The sequence below is a fragment of the Pelecanus crispus genome (assembly GCF_030463565.1).
Source record: "Pelecanus crispus isolate bPelCri1 chromosome 30 unlocalized genomic scaffold, bPelCri1.pri SUPER_30_unloc_3, whole genome shotgun sequence".
Classification (NCBI taxonomy): Eukaryota; Metazoa; Chordata; class Aves; order Pelecaniformes; family Pelecanidae; genus Pelecanus; species Pelecanus crispus.
The window spans coordinates 18,396-42,805 of record NW_027461236.1 but is presented as its reverse complement, the minus strand read 5'-3'; the positions used below and the strand labels follow the sequence as shown (position 1 = coordinate 42,805).

At 70.5% G+C, this 24,410-nt stretch overlaps 1 protein-coding gene across 1 annotated transcript; it reads right to left on the bottom strand.

Annotated features, from left to right (window-relative positions):
* Positions 1–4,214: 4,214 nt before the first annotated feature.
* Positions 4,215–24,089, bottom strand: EXOC3L2 (exocyst complex component 3 like 2). Its single transcript, XM_075727302.1, has 10 exons — positions 23,678–24,089; positions 20,626–21,217; positions 18,997–19,111; positions 13,975–14,075; positions 10,816–10,923; positions 10,615–10,750; positions 7,376–7,498; positions 7,150–7,305; positions 6,959–7,080; positions 4,215–4,464 (listed from the first exon to the last, which is right to left on the bottom strand). Exons 1-10 carry the CDS (start codon positions 24,087–24,089, stop codon positions 4,215–4,217), a joined length of 2,115 nt encoding a protein of 704 aa, XP_075583417.1.
* Between the last annotated feature and the right edge of the window lie 321 nt (positions 24,090–24,410).

Sequence of the window (24,410 nt, the reverse complement as noted above, 5' to 3'; positions counted from 1 at the left end):
TGCATGAGGTGGCCCCATGGACCCCGTCCCCATGCATGAGGTGGCCCCGTGGCTTCTGGCCCCCGCACGAGGTGGCCCCGTGGGCCCCAAACTTGTGCATGAGGTGGCCCCGTGGACCCCGTCCCCATGCACGAGGTGGCCCCGTGGGCCCCAAACTTGTGCATGAGGTGGCCCCATGGCTTCTGGCCTCGCGCACGAGGTGGCCCCGTGGACCCCAAACTTGTGCATGAGGTGGCCCCATGGCTTCTGGCCCCCTGCATGAGGTGGCCCCGTGGACCCCAAACTTGTGCATGAGGTGGCCCCATGGACCCCGTCCCCATGCACGAGGTGGCCCCGTGGGCCCCAAACTTGTGCATGAGGTGGCCCCATGGACCCCGTCCCCATGCATGAGGCGGCCCCGTGGCTTCTGGGCCCCGCACGAGGTGGCCCCGTGGGCCCCAAACTTGTGCATGAGGTGGCCCCGTGGACCCCGTCCCCATGCACGAGGTGGCCCCGTGGGCCCCAAACTTGTGCATGAGGTGGCCCCATGGACCCCGTCCCCATGCATGAGGTGGCCCCGTGGCTTCTGGCCCCCGCACGAGGTGGCCCCGTGGGCCCCAAACTTGTGCATGAGGTGGCCCCGTGGACCCCGTCCCCATGCATGAGGTGGCCCCGTGGGCCCCAAACTTGTGCATGAGGTGGCCCCATGGCTTCTGGCCCCCTGCATGAGGTGGTCCCGTGGACCCCAAACTTGTGCATGAGGTGGCCCCATGGACCCCGTCCCCATGCACGAGGTGGCCCCGTGGGCCCCAAACTTGTGCATGAGGTGGCCCCATGGACCCCGTCCCCATGCACGAGGTGGCCCCGTGGGCCCCAAACTTGTGCATGAGGTGGCCCCATGGACCCCGTCCCCATGCATGCGGTGGCCCCGTGGCTTCTGGCCCCCGCACGAGGTGGCCCCGTGGGCCCCAAACTTGTGCATGAGGTGGCCCCATGGACCCCGTCCCCATGCATGCGGTGGCCCCGTGGCTTCTGGGCCCCGCACGAGGTGGCCCCGTGGGCCCCAAACTTGTGCATGAGGTGGCCCCGTGGACCCCGTCCCCATGCATGAGGTGGCCCCGTGGGCCCCAAACTTGTGCATGAGGTGGCCCCATGGCTTCTGGCCTCGCGCACGAGGTGGCCCCGTGGACCCCAAACTTGTGCATGAGGTGGCCCCATGGCTTCTGGCCCCCTGCATGAGGTGGTCCCGTGGACCCCAAACTTGTGCATGAGGTGGCCCCATGGACCCCGTCCCCATGCACGAGGTGGCCCCGTGGGCCCCAAACTTGTGCATGAGGTGGCCCCATGGACCCCGTCCCCATGCATGCGGTGGCCCCGTGGCTTCTGGCCCCCGCACGAGGTGGCCCCGTGGGCCCCAAACTTGTGCATAAGGTGGCCCCATGGACCCCGTCCCCATGCACGAGGTGGCCCCGTGGGCCCCAAACTTGTGCATGACGTGGCCCCATGGACCCCGTCCCCATGCATGCGGTGGCCCCATGGCTTCTGGCCCCCGCACGAGGTGGCCCCGTGGGCCCCAAACTTGTGCATGAGGTGGCTCCGTGGACCCTGTCCCCATGCATGAGGTGGCCCCGTGGGCCCCAAACTTGTGCATGAGGTGGCCCTGTGGCTTCTGGGCCCCGCACGAGGTGGCCCCATGGACCCCGTCCCCATGCACGAGGTGGCCCCGTGGGCCCCAAACTTGTGCATGACGTGGCCCCATGGCTTCTGGCCCCCTGCATGAGGTGGTCCCGTGGACCCCAAACTTGTGCATGAGGTGGCCCCATGGCTTCTGGGCCCCGCACGAGGTGGCCCCGTGGGCCCCAAACTTGTGCATGAGGTGGCCCCATGGACCCCGTCCCCATGCACGAGGTGGCCCCGTGGCTTCTGGCCCCCTGCACGAGGTGGCCCCGTGGGGCCCACTAAACTTGTGCATGAGGTGGCCCTGTGGCTTCTGGGCCCCTGCACAAGGTGGCCCCATGGCCCCCAAACTTGTGCATGAGGTGGCCTCGTGGCCCCCGTCCCCCCGCCTGAAGTGGCCCCGTGGCCCCCAGCCCCCGCCCGAGGTGGCCCCGTGGCCCCCGTCCCCCCACCCTAGGTGGCCCTGTGGCCCCCAGCCCCCGCCCGAGGTGGCCCCGTGGCCCCTGTCCCCCCACCCTAGGTGGCCCCGTGGCCCCCAGCCCCCGCCCGAGGTGGCCCCGTGGCCCCCGTCCCCCCACCCTAGGTGGCCCCGTGGCCCCCAGACGCGGCCCGGCAGCGAGAGCGGAGGCGAGGGTTTGGCTCCCGCGTTCATTTACAGCATCGGCCCCGCGGCCACGGGACGGGGGCTGCGGGCACGGCCGGGCCACGCGCCCGCTCTGCGGCACCCGCGCCTGGGCGCAGCCCGGCACCCGGCTTTGGGGCGCAGCGTCGCACCCCGGTCTCATGGAGGTGTGCACCCGGATTTGGGGCGCAGCGTTGCACCCAGATTTGGGCTGCAGCATTGCACCCCGGTCTGGGGCGCAGCACTGCACCCAGCTTTGGGGCGCAGCGTTGCACCCAGCTTTGGGGCGCAGCGCTGCACCCCGATCCGATGGAGGTGTGCACCCAGCTTTGGGGCGCAGCGCTGCACCCCGATCCGATGGAGGTGTGCATCTGGATTTGGGGTGCAGCGTTGCACCCAGATTTGGGCTGCAGCATTGCACCCCGGTCTGGGGCGCAGCGTTGCACCCAGATTTGGGGCGCAGCGTTGCACCCAGCTTTGGGGTGCAGCGCTGCACCCCGATCCGATGGAGGTGTGCACCCAGCTTTGGGGTGCAGCGCTGCACCCCGATCTGATGGAGGTGTGCATCTGGATTTGGGGTGCAGCGTTGCACCCAGATTTGGGCTGCAGCATTGCACCCCGGTCTGGGGCGCAGCGTTGCACCCAGATTTGGGGCGCAGAGTTGCACCCAGCTTTGGGGCGCAGCGCTGCACCCCGATCTGATGGAGGTGTGCATCTGGATTTGGGGCGCAGCGTTGCACCCAGATTTGGGCTGCAGCATTGCACCCCAGTGTGGGGCGCAGCACTGCACCCAGATTTGGGGCGCAGAGTTGCACCCAGCTTTGGGGCGCAGCGCTGCACCCCGATCCGATGGAGGTGTGCATCTGGATTTGGGGTGCAGCGTTGCACCCAGATTTGGGCTGCAGCATTGCACCCCGGTCTGGGGCGCAGCACTGCACCCAGCTTTGGGGCGCAGCGCTGCACCCCGATCTGATGGAGGCATGCATCCGGATTTGGGGTGCAGCATCGCACCCCGGTCTGGGGCGCAGCACTGCACCCAGATTTGGGGTGCAGCATTGCACCCTGCTTTGGGGCGCAGAGTTGCACCCAGCTTGAGGGTGCAGCGCTGCACCCCGATCCAATGGAGGTGTGCACCCAGTTTTGGGGTGCAGCGCTGCACCCTGCTTTGGGGTGCAGCGCTGCACCCCGATCTGATGGAGGCACGCGCCCAGATTTGGGGCGCAGCATCGCACCCAGCTCCAGGGAACAGCGCTGCACCCAGCTTTGGGGCGCAGCGCTGCACCCAACTTTGGGGCACAGCGCTGCACCCCAGTCTGGGGAAGGCGAGCACCCAGCTTTGGGGCGCAGCATTGCACCCAGATTTGGGGCACAGTGCTGCACCCAGATTTGGGCTGCAGCATTGCACCCAGATTTGGGCACAGTGTTGCACCCAGATTTGGGGCGCAGCCATGCACCCGCCTCCAGCGGGCAGCCACGCACCCAGCTTTGGGGTGCAGCGTTGCACCCAGATTTGGGCACAGCATTGCACCCAGATTTGGGGCACGGTGCTGCACCCCAGTCTGGGGAAGGCGAGCACCCAGATTTGGGCACAGCATTGCACCCAGCTTTGGGGCGCAGCGTTGCACCCAGATTTGGGCACAGTGCTGCACCCAGATTTGGGCACAGCATTGCACCCAGATTTGGGGTGCAGCGTTGCACCCAGATTTGGGCACAGCATTGCACCCAGATTTGGGCACAGTGCTGCACCCAGATTTGGGCACAGCGTTGCACCCAGATTTGGGCACAGTGCTGCACCCAGATTTGGGCACAGCATTGCACCCAGATTTGGGGTGCAGCGTTGCACCCAGATTTGGGCACAGTGCTGCACCCAGATTTGGGCACAGCATTGCACCCAGATTTGGGCACAGCCATGCACCCGGCTTTGGGGTGCCGGGGCTCAGAGCCGGGCCTGGCCGGGGTGCGGGCGGCGGAGGCGCAGGCGGGAGAGGCGCGCCAGGCGCGGCAAGTGGAAGGGCAAGCAGCGCACCTCGCGGGCCGCCGGCAGCTCGGCGAAAAAAGCCCGGTGACGCGGCAAGGCCGGCTCGGCCTCGCCCTGCTCCAGGTCCCGCACGACGCCCAGGATCTCCTGCCGCGCCGCTTGGCTCCGCAGGCCCCGCACGTCCAGCACCGCCGCCACGTGCTTCCGCCTGCGCCACGGGCACGTCAGGGGAGCGCGACGCCCGCGGCGGCACCCGCGGCCCCGCCCCGAGGCGCGAGGGCCCGGGCTTGGCGCGTGTCGGTGCAGCCGGCAAGGCCTGCACCCAGATTTGGGGTCTGGGACACCCATGGCGGCACCCACACCCCCCCCGAGGCACGAGGGCCTGGGTTTGGGGTGCAGGGTTGCACCCTGGCAAGGCCTGCACCCAGATTTGGGGTCTGGGACACCCATGGTGGCACCCGCAGCCCACCCAAGGCGCGAGGGCCTGGGTTTGGGGCGCGGGGTTGCACCCCGGCACGGTGTGCACCCAGATTTGGGGTCTGGGACACCCATGGCGGCACCCACACCCCCCCCGAGGCACGAGGGCCTGGGTTTGGGGTGCAGGGTTGCACCCTGGCAAGGCCTGCACCCAGATTTGGGGTCTGGGACACCCATGGTGGCACCCGCGGCCCACCCGAGGCACGAGGGCCTGGGTTTGGCGCACATCGGTGCAGCCGGCACGGTGTGCACCCAGATTTGGGGAGCGGGACACCCATGGTGGCACCCATGTCCCCCCCGAGAGGTGCGAGGGCCTGGGCTTGGGGTGCAGGGATGCACCCTGGCAAGGCCTGCGCCCAGATTTGGGGTCTGGGACACCCATGGTGGCACCCGCGGCCCACCCGAGGCACGAGGGCCTGGCCTTGGCGCACATCGGTGCAGCCGGCACGGTGTGCACCCAGATTTGGGGAGCAGGACACCCATGGTGGCACCCATGTCCCCCCCGAGAGGTGCGAGGGCCTGGGCTTGGGGTGCAGGGATGCACCCTGGCAAGGCCTGCGCCCAGATTTGGGGTCTGGGACATCCATGGTGGCACCCGCGGCCCACCCGAGGCGCAAGGGCCTGGCCTTGGGGCGTGGGGTTGCACCCGTGCAAGGCCTGCACCCAGATTTGGGGTCTGGGACACCCATGGTGGCACCCGCAGCCCCCCCGAGGCGTGAGGGCCTGGCCTTGGGGTGCGGGGTTGCACCCATGCAAGGCCTGCACCCAGATTTGGGGAGCGGGACGCCCACGGTGGCACCCATGTCCCCCCCGAGAGGTGCGAGGGCCTGGGCTTGGGGTGCAGGGATGCACCCTGGCAAGGCCTGCACCCAGATTTGGGGTCTGGGACACCCATGGCGGCACCCACACCCCCCCCCCCCCGAGGCGCGAGGGCCTGGGATTGGGGTGCGGAGTTGCACCCATGCAAGGCCTGCACCCAGATTTGGGGTCTGGGACACCCATGGCGGCACCCACGGCCCCCCCCGAGGCGCGAGGGCCTGCGTTTGGGGCGTGGGGTTGCACCTGTGCAAGGCCTGCACCCAGATTTGGGGAGCGGGATGCCCACGGTGGCACCCATGTCCCCCCCAAGAGGTGCGAGGGCCTGGGTTTGGGGCGTGGGGTTGCACCCTGGCAAGGCCTGCACCCAGATTTGGGGAGCGGGACGCCCATGGTGGCACCCATGTCCCCCCCGGAGAGGGGTGAGGGCTGGGGTTTGGGGTGCGGGGTTGCACCCATGCAAGGCCTGCACCCACATTTGGGGAGAGGCGTGCGCCTATGTCTGGGCCTCAGCGGTGCACCCAGATTTGGGGTGCAGAGATGCACCCATGTCTGGGGAGAGGCGTGCACCCACATTTGGGGCACAGCGTGACACCCAGATTTGGGGAGACGCATGCACCCACTTTTGGGGCACAGCGTGACACCCATGTCTGGGGAGAGGCATGCACCCACATTTGGGGCACAGCATTGCACCCAGCTTTGGGGTGCAGCGTGACACCCAGATTTGGGGAGAGGCGTGCACCCATGCCTGGGGAGAGGCATGCACCCAGTTTTGGGGCGCAGCGTGACACCCAGTTTTGGGGCACAGCGATGCACTCAGATTTGGGGTGCAGCAGCACGCCCAATTTTGGGGCACAGCATTGCACCCAGCTTCGGGGCGCAGCAGCGCACCCAGTTTCGGGGTGCAGCATGACACCCAATTTCGGGGTGCAGCATTGCGCCCAGCTTCGGGGCACAGCGTGCCACCCAATTTTGGGGCGCAGCGCCGCACCCAGCCCTGCGCCAAGCCCCCGGGCCCGGGTTTCGCCGCCCCCCGCTCGCGGCCAGGCCCCGGTTGCGCCCCGAGGCCCCGCGGCGACGGCCGCCTGCCGGGCCCACGCGTGCCACCGGCCCCCGGGGGAGCCGGGGCCAGGGAGGGGACTTGGCCCGGGGCCGCCGGCGCTTCCCGGCGGGCGGCCGGCAACGGGGCGGGGGCTGCCGGGAAGGACCGGACGCCGCGTCCTGTCACCCCGTTTCGGTCGCCGCCAGGCCGCCGGCTCCTGGCCGGCGTCCCTACGGGGCGGTGGCACCTCGCTCGGCTTCGCCGCGGCGGCGACGTTGGCCGCCCCGGTTTTTGTCCCTTATGTGGGGGGGTGCGCGGCGTCACCCGGCGTCACCCGCGGGGGTCACCGACGGGTGCCGGTACTCACCGGACGTCGGGGAAGTCCCTCACCAGGACGCCCACCTCCATCTGCAGCGCCGCCGTGTCCTCCAGCACCAGCAGCTCCCGCAACCGCGGCACCACCGAATCCAGCCAGGGCGAGGCCGAATCCTGCCGGCGTCAGGGGACCTCAGCACCCGCCCCGGCGGCACCCGAGGGCGCCGGGGGCAGGGTCCTCACCAAGCGGCTGAAGAGCTCGCGGAGCTGGCGGGCTTCGTCGCCCAGGCGGGCGGCCACCCGGGCGCGCATTTTGGCCGAGGTGCAAACCAAGCGCACCTGCAGCAGCGGGCGCACGTACTCGATGAGCACCCGTCGGTGCACCTCGCTCACCAGCACCTACGGCACAAGGGTGAGCGAGAAGGCGCCGGCACCACGGGGCCGGCGCCCCCCAGGACCCAGCACCCACCTGGTAGGGTTCGGGGCGGAGCGGGCGGAGTTTTTGGGTGAAGCCGGTGATGAGCAGCACGATGGTGTCGAAGGCGTCGGAGCTCGTCAGCCACTTGCGCTTCATCAGTTTGTTGAAGTAGGGCTGCGGGGGAGCGGCAGCTGGGCCGGCACCCATGGGTGGCACCCCGGGTGGCGCCCGGGGGCTGGGGGGTCGCCCGGAGCGTTGCACCCATGGGTGGCACATGGATCAGTACCCAATGGATGGGCGCCATGAGCATTGCACCCATGGGCGTCACCCGGATCAACACCCAACCCAATGGGTGCCATGAGCATTGCACCAATGGGTGGCACATGGATCAGTACCCAATGGATGGGCGCCATGAGCATTGCACCCATGGGTGGCACATGGATCAGTACCCAATGGATGGGCGCCATGAGCATTGCACCCATGGGTGGCACATGGATCAGTACCCAATGGATGGGCGCCATGAGCATTGCACCCATGGGCGTCACCCGGATCAACACCCAACCCAATGGGTGCCATGAGCATTGCACCCATGGATGGCACATGGATCAGTACCCAATGGATGGGCACCATGAGCATTGCACCCATGGGTGGCACATGGATCAGTACCCAATGGATGGGCGCCATGAGCATTGCACCCATGGGCGTCACCCGGATCAACACCCAACCCAATGGGTGCCATGAGCATTGCACCCATGGATGGCACATGGATCAGTACCCAATGGATGGGCGCCATGACCCTTGCACCCATGGGTGGCACATGGATCAGTACCCAATGGATGGGCGCCATGAGCATTGCACCCATGGGTGGCACATGGATCAGTACCCAATGGATGGGCGCCATGAGCATTGCACCCATGGGTGGCACATGGATCAGTACCCAATGGATGGGCGCCATGAGCATTGCACCCATGGGTGGCACCCGGGTCAGTACCCAATGGATGGGCGCCATGAGCATTGCACCCATGGGTGGCACATGGATCAGTACCCAATGGATGGGCGCCATGAGCATTGCACCCATGGGCGTCACCCGGATCAACACCCAACCCAATGGGTGCCATGAGCATTGCACCCATGGATGGCACATGGATCAGTACCCAATGGATGGGCGCCATGAGCATTGCACCCATGGGTGGCACATGGATCAGTACCCAATGGATGGGCGCCATGAGCATTGCACCCATGGGTGGCACATGGATCAGTACCCAATGGATGGGCGCCATGAGCATTGCACCCATGGGTGGCACATGGATCAGTACCCAATGGATGGGCGCCATGAGCATTGCACCCATGGGTGGCACATGGATCAGTACCCAATGGATGGGCGCCATGAGCATTGCACCCATGGGCGTCACCCGGATCAACACCCAACCCAATGGGTGCCATGAGCATTGCACCCATGGGTGGCACATGGATCAGTACCCAATGGATGGGCGCCATGAGCATTGCACCCATGGGTGGCACATGGATCAGTACCCAATGGATGGGCGCCATGAGCATTGCACCCATGGGTGGCACATGGATCAGTACCCAATGGATGGGCGCCATGAGCATTGCACCCATGGGTGGCACATGGATCAGTACCCAATGGATGGGCGCCATGAGCATTGCACCCATGGGCGTCACCCGGATCAACACCCAACCCAATGGGTGCCATGACCCTTGCACCCATGGGTGGCACATGGATCAGTACCCAATGGATGGCCACCATGACCCTTGCACCCATGGGTGGCACCCGGGTCAGTACCCAATGGATGGACGCCATGACCACTGCACCCATGGGCGTCACCCGGATCAACACCCAACCCAATGGGTGCCATGACCCTTGCACCCATGGGCGTCACCCAGGTCAGTACCCAATGGATGTGCGCCATGACCCTTGCACCCATGGGTGGCACCGGGGCCAGTACCCAATGGATGGGCGCCATGAGCATTGCACCCATGGGTGGCACCCGGGTCAGTACCCAATGGATGGGCGCCATGAGCATTGCACCCATGGGTGGCACATGGATCAGTACCCAATGGATGGGCGCCATGAGCATTGCACCCATGGGCGTCACCCGGATCAACACCCAACCCAATGGGTGCCATGACCCTTGCACCCATGGGCATCACCCGGGTCAGTACCCAATGGATGGGCGCCATGAGCATTGCACCCATGGGTGGCACCGGGGTCAGTACCCAATGGATGGGCGCCATGACCCTTGCACCCATGGGTGGCACCCGGGTCAGTACCCAATGGATGGGCGCCATGAGCGTCGCACCCATGGGTGTCAATTGGCTCAGCACCCAACCCATGGGCATCATGACCCTTGCACCCATGGTGTCACCCAGATCAATACCCAATGCATGGGCACCATGAGCATTGCACCCATGGGTATTGCCCAGATCAGCACCCAACCCATGGGCACCATGACCACTGCACCCATGGGTGTCAACTGGCTCAGCACTCAACCCATGGGCACCATGACCATTGCACCCATGGCCATCACCCTGACTTAGCACCCAACCCATGGGCACCATGACCACTGCACCCATGGGTGTCAACTGGCTCAGCACTCAACCCATGGGCACCATGACCATTGCACCCATGGGCATTGCCCAGCTCAGCACCCAACCCATGGCCACCATGACCATGGCACCCATGGGCATTGCCCAGCTCAGCACCCAACCCATGGCCACCATGACCGTGGCACCCATGGGCATTGCCCAGCTCAGCACCCAACCCATGGGCACCATGACCATTGCACCCATGGGTGTCAACTGGCTCAGCACTCAACCCATGGGCACCATGACCATGGCACCCATGGGCATTGCCCAGCTCAACACCCAACCCATGGCCACCATGACCATGGCACCCATGGGCATTGCCCAGCTCAGCACCCAACCCATGGCCACCATGACCGTGGCACCCATGGGCATTGCCCAGCTCAGCACCCAACCCATGGGCACCATGACCATTGCACCCATGGGTGTCAACTGGCTCAGCACTCAACCCATGGGCACCATGACCATGGCACCCATGGGCATTGCCCAGCTCAACACCCAACCCATGGCCACCATGACCATGGCACCCATGGGCATTGCCCAGCTCAGCACCCAACCCATGGCCACCATGACCATGGCACCCATGGGCATTGCCCAGCTCAGCACCCAACCGACGGGCGCCCTGCCCAGCACCCTGGTGCCCCTTTCCGGCCTCCCCCCCTGGCCGCCCCGCGCCGGGTGGGCACCTTGAGGTCCTCGAAGAGGCGCTGGGTGAGGACGTGGTTGCAGAGCCGCGTCACCTTGTCCAGCGCGGCGTGGGCCTGGCGCCGCGGCTCCTCGCTCTCCGGGTGCCCAAACTGCGCCAAGCGCTCGGCGAAGGTCCTGGCCGCGGGGAGGTCAGTGGGTGCTGCCGGGGCACCCCGAGCACCCCGGGGAGCACCCCTCACCTGAAGGGGGGGCAGCAGTTGACCAGGGTGATGGCGCGGCTGGTGGCACCGTCGGGGGGGGCGGCTTCGCCGGGGGTCTCCAGGAACCGCTCCACCTTCCGCTGGAAGCTGAGGGCACCCGCACGGGTCACCTGCGCTGGCACCCTGGGCACCCGGCACCCAGGGGAGCCGGCACCCAGGGTATCCCAGCACCCAGGGGAGCCGGCACCCAGGAGACCCCAGCACCCTGAGGACCCAGCACCCAGGGGAGCCGGCACCCAGGGGACCCCAGCACCCAGGGGACCCCAGCACCCAGGGGAGCCCAGCACCCAGGGGACCCCAGCACCCAGGGGACCCCAGCACCCAGGGGAGCTGGCACCCAGGAGACCCCAGCACCCAGGGGACCCAGCACCCTGAGGACCCCAGCACCCAGGAGGACCCCAGCACCCAGGGGAGCCGGCACCCAGGGGACCCCAGCACCCTGAGGACCCCAGCACCCAGGGGACCCAGCACCCAGGGTATCCCAGAACCCAGGGGAGCCAGCACCCAGGGGACCCCAGAACCCAGGGGACCCAGCACCCTGAGGACCCAGCACCCAGGGGAGCCGGCACCCAGGGGACCCCAGAACCCAGGGGAGCTGGCACCCAGGAGACCCCAGCACGCAGGAGACCCCAGCACGCAGGAGACCCCAGCACCCAGGGGACCCAGCACCCTGAGGACCCCAGCACCCAGGAGGACCCCAGCACCCAGGGGAGCTGGCACCCAGGGGACCCCAGCACCCAGGGGACCCCAGCACCCAGGAGGACCCCAGAACCCAGGGGAGCCGGCACCCAGGGGACCCAGCACCCTGAGGACCCCAGCACCCAGGGGACCCCAGCACCCAGGAGACCCCAGCACCCAGGGGACCCCAGCACCCAGGTACCACGCTCCCCCCCGTGCCCCGTGGCCAGTCCGGCTCTGTCCTGGGCCCGTGGCTCCTGTCCCCCACCGTGCCCGGGTCCCCTGTCCCCGTGTCCCCCCCGTGTCCCCCCCATGTCCCCCCCATGTCCCCGTGTCCCCCTGATGTCCCCCCCCCGTCCCCGTGTCTCCCTGTCCCCCCATGTCCCCCCACGTCCCCCCACGTCCCCCATGTCCCCCCGTGTCCCCCCCCATGTCCCCCATGTCCCCCCACGTCCCCCATGTCCCCCCCCATGTCCCCGTGTCCCCCTGATGTCCCCCCCCATGTCCCCGTGTCTCCCTGTCCCCCCCATGTCCCTCCACGTCCCCCCCGTCCCCCCATGTCCCCCCGTGTCCCCCCCTGTCCCTATGTCCCCCACGTCCCCCCATGTCCCCCCGGGTCCCCTCATCCCCCCATGTGTCCCCATGTCCCCTCCCGTCCCCCACGTCCCCCACGTCTCCCCATGCCCCCCTGTCCCCAATGTCCCCCCATTCCCCCGTGTCCCCCCACATCACCCCCTGTCCCCCATGTCCCCATTTTCCCATGTCCCCCCATGCGCCACCATGTCCCCCTGTCCTCCCATGTCCCCCCCTGTCCCCCCGCATCCCCCCATGTCCCCATGCCTCCTGTCCCCCCATGCCCCCTGTCCCCCCATGCCCCCTGTCCCCCTGTCCCCCTGTCCCTGTCCCCCTGTCCCCCCTGTCCCCCTGTCCCCCTGTCCCCCTGTCCCTGTCCCCCTGTCCCCCTGTCCCCCCTGTCCCCTGTCCCTGTCCCCCTGTCCCCCTGTCCCCCTGTCCCTGTCCCCCTGTCCCCCTGTCCCTGTCCCCCTGTCCCCCTGTCCCCCTGTCCCCCCATGCCCGTCCCCCTGTCCCCCTGTCCCCCTGTCTCCCTGTCCCTGTCCCCCTGTCCCCCTGTCCCCCTGTCCCTGTCCCCCTGTCCCCTGTCCCCTGTCCCCCCATGCCCCCTGTCCCCTGTCCCCCTGTCCCCCTGTCCCTGTACCCCTGTCCCTGTCCCCCTGTCCCCCTGTCCCCCTGTCCCCCTGTCCCTGTCCCCCTGTCCCTGTCCCCCTGTCCCCTGTCCCCCTGTCCCCCCATGCCCCCTGTCCCCCTGTCCCCCTGTCCCCCTGTCCCTGTCCCCCTGTCCCCTGTCCCCCTGTCCCCCCATGCCCCCTGTCCCCCTGTCCCCCTGTCCCTGTCCCCCTGTCCCCTGTCCCCCTGTCCCCCTGTCCCTGTCCCCCTGTCCCCCTGTCCCCCTGTCCCCCTGTCCCCGTCCCCCTGTCCCCCTGTCCCCCTGTCCCCCCCGTCCCCCTGTCCCTGTCCCCTGTCCCCCTGTCCCCCCCGTCCCCCTGTCCCTGTCCCCCCTGTCCCCCTGTCCCCTGTCCCCCCCCGTCCCCCTGTCCCTGTCCCCCTGTCCCCTGTCCCCTGTCCCCTGTCCCTGTCCCCCTGTCCCCTGTCCCCGTCCCCCTGTCCCTGTCCCCCTGTCCCCTGTCCCCGTCCCCCTGTCCCTGTCCCCATGCCCCTGTCCCCCTGTCCCCCTGTCCCTGTCCCACTGTCCCTGTCCCCTGTCCCCTGTCCCTGTCCCCATGCCCCTGTCCCCTGTCCCCCTGTCCCTGTCCCCCTGTCCCTGTCCCCGTCCCCCTGTCCCTGTCCCCGTCCCCCTGTCCCTGTCCCCCTGTCCCTGTCCCCCTGTCCCTGTCCCCGTCCCCCTGTCCCTGTCCCCCTGTCCCTGTCCCCGTCCCCCTGTCCCCTGTCCCTGTCCCCTGTCCCCTGTCCCCGTCCCCCTGTCCCTGTCCCCCTGTCCCCCTGTCCCTGTCCCCCTGTCCCCCCTGTCCCCCCGTCCCCCTGTCCCTGTCCCCGGTCCCCCTGTCCCTGTCCCCATGCCCCTGTCCCCCTGTCCCCCTGTCCCTGTCCCCCTGTCCCCCCTGTCCCCCTGTCCCCGTCCCCCTGTCCCTGTCCCCCTGTCCCCCTGTCCCCCTGTCCCCCTGTCCCCGTCCCCCTGTCCCTGTCCCCGTCCCCCTGTCCCCGTCCCCCTGTCCCTGTCCCCCTGTCCCCTGTCCCTGTCCCCCTGTCCCCCTGTCCCCTGTCCCCCTGTCCCTGTCCCCCTGTCCCCCCTGTCCCTCCCCATGTCCCCCTGTCCCCCTGTCCCCAATGTCCCCCCATTCCCCCCCGTCCCCCCATGTCCCCCCGTGTCCCCCCCGTCCCCCTGTCCCCGTCCCCCTGTCCCCGTCCCCCGCCCGTGCCCACCTGTGCAGGAAGTTGGCCAGCACGCCCAGCAGCCCGTGGGCCATCTCCACGCCGAACTCGGGGGTGATCTGGGGGGCTCGCTCCGCGTGCGCCCGCAGCAGCTGTGGGCACGGGCCACCCCGCCGCGTGGGGACGTGGCCACCGGCCCGCTGGCCCCGCGGCCTGCCCTGGCGGGGCCTGGCCACCCCCGCCTCCCCTGGGGCTACCTGCGCACCCCTGTGGGCTTCCTGGGGTCCCTATGGGCTACCTGGGCACCCTGGCATGTCTAGGGGCTCCCTGGGCACCCTGATGTCCCTATGGGCTACCTGGGCACCCTGGCATCTCTAGGGGCTACCTGGACACCCTTATGGGCTACCTGGGGTCCCTATGGGCTACCTGGGCACCCTGGCATCTCTAGGGGCTACCTGGGCACCCTTATGGGCTACCTGGTGTCCCTATGGGCTACCTGGGCACCATGATGCCCCTATGGGCTCCCTGGGCACCCTGGTGTCCCTATGGGCTATCTGGGCACCCTTATGGGCTACCTGGGCACCCCTGTGGGCTCCCTGGGCACCCTGATGCCCCTATGGGCTACCTGGGCACCCTGATGTCCCTATGGACTACCTGGGTGCTCTGATGCCCCTATGAGCTCCCTGGGCATCCTGGTGTCCCTATGGGCTACCTGGGCACCCTGTGGGCTCCCTGGGCACCCTGATGCCCCTATGGGCTCCCTGGGCACCCCTGTGGGCTCCCTGGGCACCCTGGTGTCCCTATGGGCTATCTGGGCACCCTTATGGGCTACCTGGTGCCCCTATGGGCTACCTGGGCACCCCTGTGGGCTCCCTGGGCACACTGGTGTCCCTATGGGCTACCTGGTGTCCCTATGGGCTACCTGGGCACCCCTGTGGGCTCCCTGGGCACCCTGATGCCCCTATGGGCTACCTGGGCACCCTGGTGTCCCTGTGGGCTCCCTGGGCACCCCTGTGGGCTCCCTGGGCACCCTGGTGTCCCTATGGGCTATCTGGTGCCCCTATGGTCTACCTGGGCACCCCTGTGGGCTCCCTGGGCACCCTGATGTCCCTATGGGCTACCTGGTGTCCTTATGGGCTACCTGGTGTCCTTATGGGCTCCCTGGGCACCCCTGAGGGCTCCCTGGGCACCCTTGTGGGCTCCCTGGGCACCCTGGTGTCCCTATGGGCTACCTGGTGTCCTTATGGGCTACCTGGTGTCCTTATGGGCTCCCTGGGCACCCCTGAGGGCTCCCTGGGCACCCCTGTGGGCTCCCTGGGCACCCTGGTGTCCCTATGGGCTACCTGGTGCCCTTATGGGCTACCTGGGCACCCCTGTGGGCTCCCTGGGCACCCTGGTGTCCCTGGGGGGGGTCCCCGCTGCCCGGCGGGTGCTGTGCCGTACCCCGGTGACGCGGGTGGCCAGCGCCTCCTGCGGCTCCTGGCCCGCGGGGCTCCTCGGCCCACGCGTCCTCGCTGAGCTGCAGCTCCTGGGCCACCGCCGCCTCCACCTTCGCCTGGCACCGCCGCGGGCACCGCGCCGGCACGGGGACAGCGGGCACGGGGCGATGGGTGCGGGGACAGCGGGTGCGGGGACGATGGGTGCAGGGCGATGGGTGCGGGGACAGCGGGTGCGGGGACAGTGGGCGCAGGCATGATGGGCGCGGGGACGATGGGCGCGGGGACAGCGGGTGCGGGGACGATGGGCGCGGGGCGATGGGTGCAGGGACGATGGGTGCAGGGATGATGGGCGTGGGGACAGCGGGTGCGGGGACGATGGGTGCAGGGCGATGGGTGCGGGGACAGCGGGTGCGGGGACAGCGGGCACCGGCACGGGGACAGCGGGCACGGGGAAGATGGGTGCGGGGACAGCGGGCACCGGCACGGGGACGGGGACAGCAGATGCGGGGGGACAACGGGCGCAGGGATGATGGGTGCAGGGACAGCAGGCGCGGGGACGATGGGTGCGGGGACAGCGGGCACAGGGACAGCGGGTGCAGGGACAGCGGGTGCGGGGACATTGGGCACCGGCATGGGGACAGCGGGCGCGGGGACGATGGGTGCAGGCATGATGGGCACAGGGCGATGGGTGCGGGGACAGCGGGCACAGGGACAGTGGGCGCAGGGACAGCGGGTGCGGGGACATTGGGCACGGGCACGGGGACGGGGACAGCAGATGCGGGGACAACGGGCGCAGGGATGATGGGTGCAGGGACAGCAGGCGCGGGGACAGGGTGGGTGCGGGGACAGCGGGGTGCGGGGACGATGAGCGTGGGGACAGCGGGCATGGGGCGATGGGTGCGGGGAGAGCGGGCACGGGGACAGTGGGCGCAGGCATGATGGGCGCGGGGACGATGGGCGTGGGGACAGTGGGTGCAGGGACGATGGGTGCAGGGCGATGGGTGCAGGGACAGCGGGTGCGGGGACGATGGGCGCGGGGCGATGGGTGCAGGGACAGCGGGTGGGGGGACAGCGGGCACGGGGAAGATGGGTGCGGGGGGCGATGGGTGCAGGGACGGACAGTGGGCACCGGCACGGGGGACAGCGGGGCGCGGGGCGATGGGTGCAGGGACAGCGGGCACCGGCATGGGGACGGGGACAGCAGATGCGGGGACAACAGGCGCAGGGATGATGGGTGCAGGGACAGCAGGCGCGGGGGACAGTGGGTGCGGGGACAGCGGGCACGGGGACAGTGGGCACCGGCATGGGGACAGCGGGGCGCAGGGCGATGGGTGCAGGGACAGCGGGTGGGGGACAGCGGGCACGGGGACAGTGGGTGCAGGCATGATGGGCGCAGGGCGATGGGTGCGGGGACAGCGGGCACAGGGACAGCGGGTGCAGGGACAGCGGGTGCAGGCATGATGGGCGCAGGGACGATGGGCGTGGGGACAGTGGGTGCGGGGACGATGGGCGCAGGGCGATGGGTGCGGGGACAGCGGGCACGGGGACAGTGGGCGCAGGCATGATGGGCGCGGGGACAATGGGTGCGGGGGACAGCGGGTGCAGGGACAGCGGGCACGGGGCGATGGGTGCGGGGACAGCGGGCACGGGGACAGCGGGCATGGGGACAGTGGGCGCAGGCATGATGGGCGCGGGGACGATGGGTGCAGGGCGATGGGTGCAGGGCGATGGGTGCAGGGCGATGGGTGCGGGGACAGCGGGTGCGGGGACGATGGGCGCGGGGCGATGGGTGCAGGGACAGCGGGCACGGGGACAGCGGGTGCAGGGACAGCGGGTGCAGGGACAGTGGGCACAGGCATGGGGACAGCGGGCGCGGGGACAGTGGGTGCAGGGACAGCGGGTGGGGGACAGCGGGCGCGGGGACAGTGGGCATGGGCACGGGGACAGCGGGCGCGGGGCGATGGGTGCGGGGGACAGCGGGTGGGGGGACAGCGGGCATGGGGACAGTGGGCGCAGGCATGATGGGCGCGGGGGACGATGAGCGTGGGGACAGCGGGCGCGGGGCGATGGGTGCAGGGACAGCGGGTGGGGGGACAGCGGGCACGGGGACAGCGGGCACGGGGAAGATGGGTGCGGGGACGATGGGTGCGGGGACAGCGGGCACAGGGACAGTGGGCACGGGGAGAACGGGCACGGGGACGGTGGGCGTGGGGTCCCCTGCCAGCCCCCAGCCCTGGGACCGTCCCGGTGCCCATCCCAGTGCCCCCAGTGCCCCCCCGGTGCCCCCAGTGCCCCCCTGGTGCCCATCCCAGTCCCATCCCAGTGCCCCCAGTGCCCCCAGTGCCCCCCCGGTGCCCCCAGTGCCCCCAGTGCCCCCCCGGTGCCCATCCCAGTGCCCCCAGTGCCCCCCCGGTGCCCCCAGTGCCCCCCTGGTGCCCATCCCAGTCCCATCCCAGTGCCCCCAGTGCCCCCAGTGCCCCCCCGGTGCCCCCAGTGCCCCCAGTGCCCCCCCGGTGCCCATCCCAGTGCCCCCAGTGCCCCCCCGGTGCCCCCAGTGCCCCCCTGGTGCCCATCCCAGTCCCATCCCAGTGCCCCCAGTGCCCCCCCGGTGCCCATCCCAGTGCCCCCAGTGCCCCCCCGGTGCCCCCAGTGCCCCCCTGGTGCCCATCCCAGTCCCATCCCAGTGGCCCCAGTGCCCCCCCGGTGCCCATCCCAGTGCCCCCCCGGTGCCCATCCCAGTGCCCCCAGTGCCCCCCTGGTGCCCATCCCAGTCCCATCCCAGTGCCCCCAGTGCCCCCCCGGTGCCCATCCCAGTGCCCCCAGTGCCCCCCCGGTGCCCCCAGTGCCCCCCTGGTGCCTATCCCAGTCCCATCCCAGTGGCCCCAGTGCCACCTTGGTCTTCCCCAGTGCCCCCAGTGACCCCCCAGTGCCCATCCCAGTGCTCCCAGTGCCCATCCCAGTGCCCCCCCAGTGCCCCCAGTGCCCCCCCAGTGCCATCCTAGTACCCCCAGAGCCCTCCCAGCGCCTCCCCAGTGTCCCCAGTGCCCCCCCCAGTACCCCCCCAGTGCCCCCCCAGTGCCCTCCCAGCACCTCCCCAGTGTCCCCAGTGTCCCCCCAGTGCACCCCCAGTGTCCCCAGTGCCCCCCCAGCGCCCCCCCAGTGGCCTCCCAGCGCCCCCCCCAGTGCCCCCCCAGTGCCCCCCCAGTGCCCCCAGTGCCATCCCAGCGCCCCCCCAGTGCCCCCAGTGCCCCCCCAGTGCCCCCCCAGTGCCCCCAGTGCCATCCCAGCGCCCCCCCCAGTGCCCCCAGTGCTCCCAGTGTCCCCCAGTGCCCCCTCAGTGCCCCCCCAGTGGCCTCCCAGCGCCTCCCCCAGTGCCCCCAGTGCCCCCCCAGTGCCCCCAGTGCCATCCCAGCGCCCCCCCAGTGCCCCCAGTGCCCCCCCCAGTGCCCCCCCAGTGCCCCCCCAGTGCCCCCAGTGCCATCCCAGCGCCCCCCCAGTGCCCCCCCAGTGCCCCCCCAGTGCTCCCAGTGCCCCCAGTGCCCCCCCAGTGCCCCAACTGTGCCCATCCCAGTGCCCCCAGTGCCCCAGTGCCCATCCCAGTGCCCCCAGTGCTCCCAGTGCCCCCCGTGCCCACCTTGACGGCGGCGATGCAGGAGCTCTCGAGGCCGCGCTGGGTCTCGGGGGGCAGGAGGGGCCCCAGCGCCTGCGCCTGCAGCAGGGCCCCCACCTCAGGGTGCCCCAGCACCTCCCTGCGGGCACGGGGACCTGGGTGCCCGGCGCCCACCTGCGCCCGGGGGGCAGGGGGGCAGGGGCCGGGTTTGGGGGTCCCACGGGTGGCACAGGGCACCCAGCGTGGCAGGGGGGCAGGTTTGGGGGTCCCATGGGTGGCACAGGGCACCCAGCGTGGCAGGGGGGGCGGGTTTGGGGGTCCCAAGGGTGGCACAGGGCACCCAGCGTGGCAGGGGGGCGGGTTTGGGGGTCCCAAGGGTGGCACAGGGCACCCAGCGTGGCAGGGGGGCGGGTTTGGGGGTCCCAAGGGTGGCACAGGGCACCCAGCGTGGCAGGGGGGCGGGTTTGGGGGGTCCCATGGGTGGCACAAGGTGGCACAGGGCATCCAGGGTGCAGATTAGGGGGGTCCCATGGGTGGCACGGGGTGGCACGGGGTACCCGGGCGCGGATTGGGGGGTCCCATGGGTGGTATGGGGTGGCACGGGGTACCCGGGGCGCAGATTGGGGGGTCCCATGGGCGCCGTGGGCTGGCACGGGGTACCCGGGGTGCGGATTGGGGGGTCCCATGGGTGGTATGGGGTGGCACGGGGTACCCGGGGCATGGATTGGGGGGTCCCATGGGTGATATGGGGTGGCACAGGGTACCCGGGGCATGGATTGGGGGGTCCCATGGGTGCTATGGGGTGGCACGGGGTACCCAGGGCATGGATTGGGGGGTCCCATGGGTGGTATGGGCTGGCACGGGGTACCCGGGGCGCAGATTGGGGGGTCCCATGGGTGCCGTGGGCTGGCACGGGGTACCCGGGGTGCGGATTGGGGGGTCCCATGGGTGCCGTGGGGTGGCACGGGGTACCCGGGGTGCGGATTGGGGGGGTCCCATGGGTGGTATGGGGTGGCACGGGGTACCCGGGGCGCAGATTGGGGGGTCCCATGGGTGGTATGGGGTGGCACAGGGCACCCAGGGCATGGATTGGGGGGTCCCATGGGTGATATGGGGTGGCACAGGGTACCCGGGGCGCAGATTGGGGGGTCCCATGGGTGATATGGGGTGGCACAGGGTAACCGGGGCGCAGATTGGGGGGTCCCATGGGTGCCGTGGGCTGGCACGGGGTACCCGGGGTGCAGATTGGGGGGTCCCATGGGTGCCGTGGGGCTGGCACGGGGCACCCAGGGCATGGATTGGGGGGTCCCATGGGTGGTATGGGGTGGCACGGGGTACCTGGGGCATGGATTGGGGGGTCCCATGGGTGGTATGGGGTGGCACGGGGTACCCGGGGTGCAGATTGGGGGGGTCCCATGGGTGGTATGGGGTGGCACGGGGCACCCAGGGCATGGATTGGGGGGTCCCATGGGTGGTATGGGGTGGCACGGGGTACCCAGGGCATGGATTGGGGGGTCCCATGGGTGGTATGGGGTGGCACAGGGTACCCGGGGCATGGATTGGGGGGTCCCATGGGTGATATGGGGTGGCACAGGGTACCCGGGGCGCGGATTGGGGGGTCCCATGGGTGGCGCGGGGTGCCGGGGGTCTCACCTGGGGTAGGCGTTGCTGTGCCAGTCGAGCAGCAGGTAGAGGTCGGGCACGGCCAGGGCTCTCTGCGCCAGGGCCGCCAGCTGCTGCGCCAGCGCCCGGTGGTACCCGCGGGCGTAGACCCCGAAGGCGCCGTATTCGGGGGGGTACGCGGGCGCCACGTGGCACCGCACGGCCCCCAGGTCGCCCACCACCCGCCCCGCCAACGCCGCCAAGCGGGCCCCCAAACCGGCGCCGGGTGCCACCTGCGCCAACCGCTCGCCCGCCGCCCGGCCCACCGCCTCTTGCCAACGGCGCCGGAGGGACCGCGGGCGCCCCGGCGTGCCGGGCGGGTGCTGCCGATCGGCTTCTTCTTCCTGTTCCAGCACCCGGACGACGGACCGCAGCGGCGGGTAGGGGCGCCCGGCGGGCACCGCTTCGCCCACCACCGCCCAGAGCTGCGCCAGCAACGCTTCGTAGAGCAGGGCCACGTCCCGCGCCTGGCGCCCGCCGGCGGGCACCGCGCCGGGCGCCGCGCACTCGGCCTCCAGCGCGATGATCTGCTCGTCGGCCGCCACCAGCTCCCGCCGCTGGATCAGCTCCAGGATCTCCAGCACTGCCGGAAGGTGGGGGGGGTGGCACCCATGGGGGCTGGGGTGGTGGCCATGGGGGTTGGGGTGGCGCCCATGGGGTTGGGGTGGTGGCCATGGGGTTGGGGTGGCACCCATGGGGGTTGGGGTGGTGGCCATGGGGTTGGGGTGGCACCCATGGGGTTGGGGTGGCACCCATGGGGGCTGGGGTGGTGGCCATGGGGGTTGGGGTGGCGCCCGTGGGGTTGGGGTGGTGGCCATGGGGTTGGGGTGGTGGCCATGGGGTTGGGGGTGGCACCCATGGGGTTGGGGTGGTGGCCATGGGGTTGGGGTGGCACCCATGGGGTTGGGGTGGCACCCATGGGGGTTGGGGTGGTGGCCATGGGGGTTGGGGTGGTGGCCATGGGGTTGGGGTGGCACCCATGGGGTTGGGGTGGCACCCATGGGGACTGGGGTGGTGGCCATGGGGGTTGGGGTGGCACCCATGGGGTTGGGGTGGTGCCCATGGGGGCTGGGGTGGTGGCCATGGGGTTGGGGTGGTGGCCATGGGGGTTGGGGTGGTGCCCATGGGGGTTGGGGTGGTGGCCATGGGGTTGGGGTGGCCCCATGGGGGCTGGGGTGGTGGCCATGGGGTTGGGGTGGTGGCCATGGGGTTGGGGTGGTGGCCATGGGTTGGGGTGGTGCCCATGGGGTTGGGGTGGTGGCCATGGGGGTTGGGGTGGCACCCATGGGGTTGGGGTGGCACCCATGGGGGCTGGGGTGGTGGCCATGGGGTTGGGGTGGCCCCATGGGGGCTGGGGTGGTGGCCATGGGTTGGGGTGGCCATGGGGTTGGGGGGGTGGCCATGGGGGCTGGGGTGGTGGCCATGGGGGCTGGGGTGGTGGCCATGGGGTTGGGGTGGCCCCATGGGGTTGGGGTGGCCAATATCCATATCCCATATCCTCATCCCCATGTCCCCATCCCCACATGTCCCCATCCCCATGTCCCCATGTCCCCATCCTCATCCCCATGTCCCCGTCCCCACGTCCCCATGTCCGCATGTCCCACGTCCCACATCCCCATCCCCATGGCCCCATCCGCACACATCCCACGTCCCCATGTCCCCACGTCCCCACGTCCCCATCCCCCCATCCCCCCGTCCCCACGTCCCCACGTCCCCATGTCCCCATGTCCCATGCCCTGTCCCCATGTCCCCACGTCCCCACATCCCCATCCGCACGTCCCCATCCCCCTGTCCCCACATCCCCATCCCCACGTCCCCACGTCCCCATGTCCCATGTCCTGTCCCCCTGTCCCCACGTCCCCATCCCCACGTCCCCACATCCCCATCCCCACGTCCCCATCCCCACGTCCCCATCCCCATCTCCCCATCCCCATCTCCCCATCCCCACGTCCCCATCCCCACGTCCCCACGTCCCCATCCCCACGTCCCCATCCCTCTGTCCCCACGTCCCCACGTCCCCATCCCCACGTCCCCATCCCTCTGTCCCCACGTCCCCACGTCCCCATCCCCACGTCCCCACGTCCCCATCCCCACGTCCCCATGTCCCCATGTCCCCATCCCCATGTCCCCACGTCCCCACGTCCCCATCCCCCCATCCCCATGTCCCCACGTCCCCACGTCCCCATGTCCCCATGTCCCATGCCCTGTCCCCATGTCCCCACGTCCCCACATCCCCATCCGCACGTCCCCATCCCCCTGTCCCCACATCCCCATCCCCACGTCCCCACGTCCCCATGTCCCATGTCCTGTCCCCCTGTCCCCACGACCCCATCCCCACGTCCCCACGTCCCCACGTCCCCATCCCCACGTCCCCATCCCCACGACCCCATCCCCACGTCCCCACGACCCCATCCCCACGTCCCCATCCCCACGTCCCCACGACCCCATCCCCACGTCCCCATCCCCACGTCCCCACGACCCCATCCCCACGTCCCCATCCCCACGTCCCCACGACCCCACGTCCCCATCCCCACGTCCCCACGACCCCATCCCCACGTCCCCACGTCCCCATCCCCACGTCCCCACGACCCCATCCCCACGTCCCCACGTCCCCATCCCCACGTCCCCACGACCCCATCCCCACGTCCCCATCCCCACGTCCCCACGTCCCCACGTCCCCATCCCCACGTCCCCATCCCCACGTCCCCACGTCCCCACGTCCCCATCCCCACGTCCCCATCCCCACGTCCCCACGTCCCCATCCCCACGTCCCCATCCCCACGTCCCCACGTCCCCACGTCCCCATCCCCACGTCCCCATCCCCACGTCCCCACGTCCCCACGTCCCCATCCCCACGACCCCACGTCCCCATCCCCACGTCCCCATCCCCACGTCCCCATGTCCCCACGACCCCATCCCCACGTCCCCATCCCCACGTCCCCATCCCCACGTCCCCATCCCCACGTCCCCGTCCCCATGTGCCCCCGTCCCCGTCCCCCCGTCCCCGTGTCCCCCCGCCCCGCTCCCCGGCTGTGCCCCTCACCCGACAGCGGCTCCCTGGCCTCCCCGCCGCCCTGGGCGCCGCCGGGCTCCCCCCCGGCCGCCCCCTCGCCCTCGGCCCCCGCCGGGCGCTCGCCGCCGGACCCCCGCCGGCCCCGCGGCCCCAGGGCCAGCCGCAGCAGCGAGCTGCGCTTGGGCGCCGGCCGCTCGCCCAGGGCCTCCACGCTGGCCTTGCGCCGGCCCGGCAGCCGCCGCAGCAGGCCGAAATCCTCGGAGCGCCGCCGGCCTCGCTCCCCGCTCCCCTCCTTGGGCGGGGGCCGCCGGGCGCGCCCGAAGGGTGCCAAGCCCACCAGGCGCTCCAGGGTGGCCCGCCGGCGGTAGCGGCTCTCGGGGTGGCCGGCGAAAGGGTCGCCCTCCTCCTCCTCCTCCCTGGGGGGCTTCTTCAGCAGCGGCATTGGCCTGCGGGCACCCAGGGCGGCGGGGATGGGGGGCACCCCACCGGCCGGGACCCCCCCCGGCACCCGCGGCTGCACCCGTGGGCGTGCAAAGCGGCCTGAGCACCCGTGGGCGTGCAAAGCGGCCTGAGCACCCGTGGGCGTGCAAAGCACCCGTGGGTGTGCAAAGCACCCTGAGCACCCAGGGGTGTGCAAAGCACCCGTGGGTGTGCAAAGCAGCCTGAGCACCCCTCCTAGGAGCACCCAGGGGCGTGCAAAGCACCCGTGGGTGTGCAAAGCACCCTGAGCACCCAGGGGTGTGCAAAGCACCCGTGGGTGTGC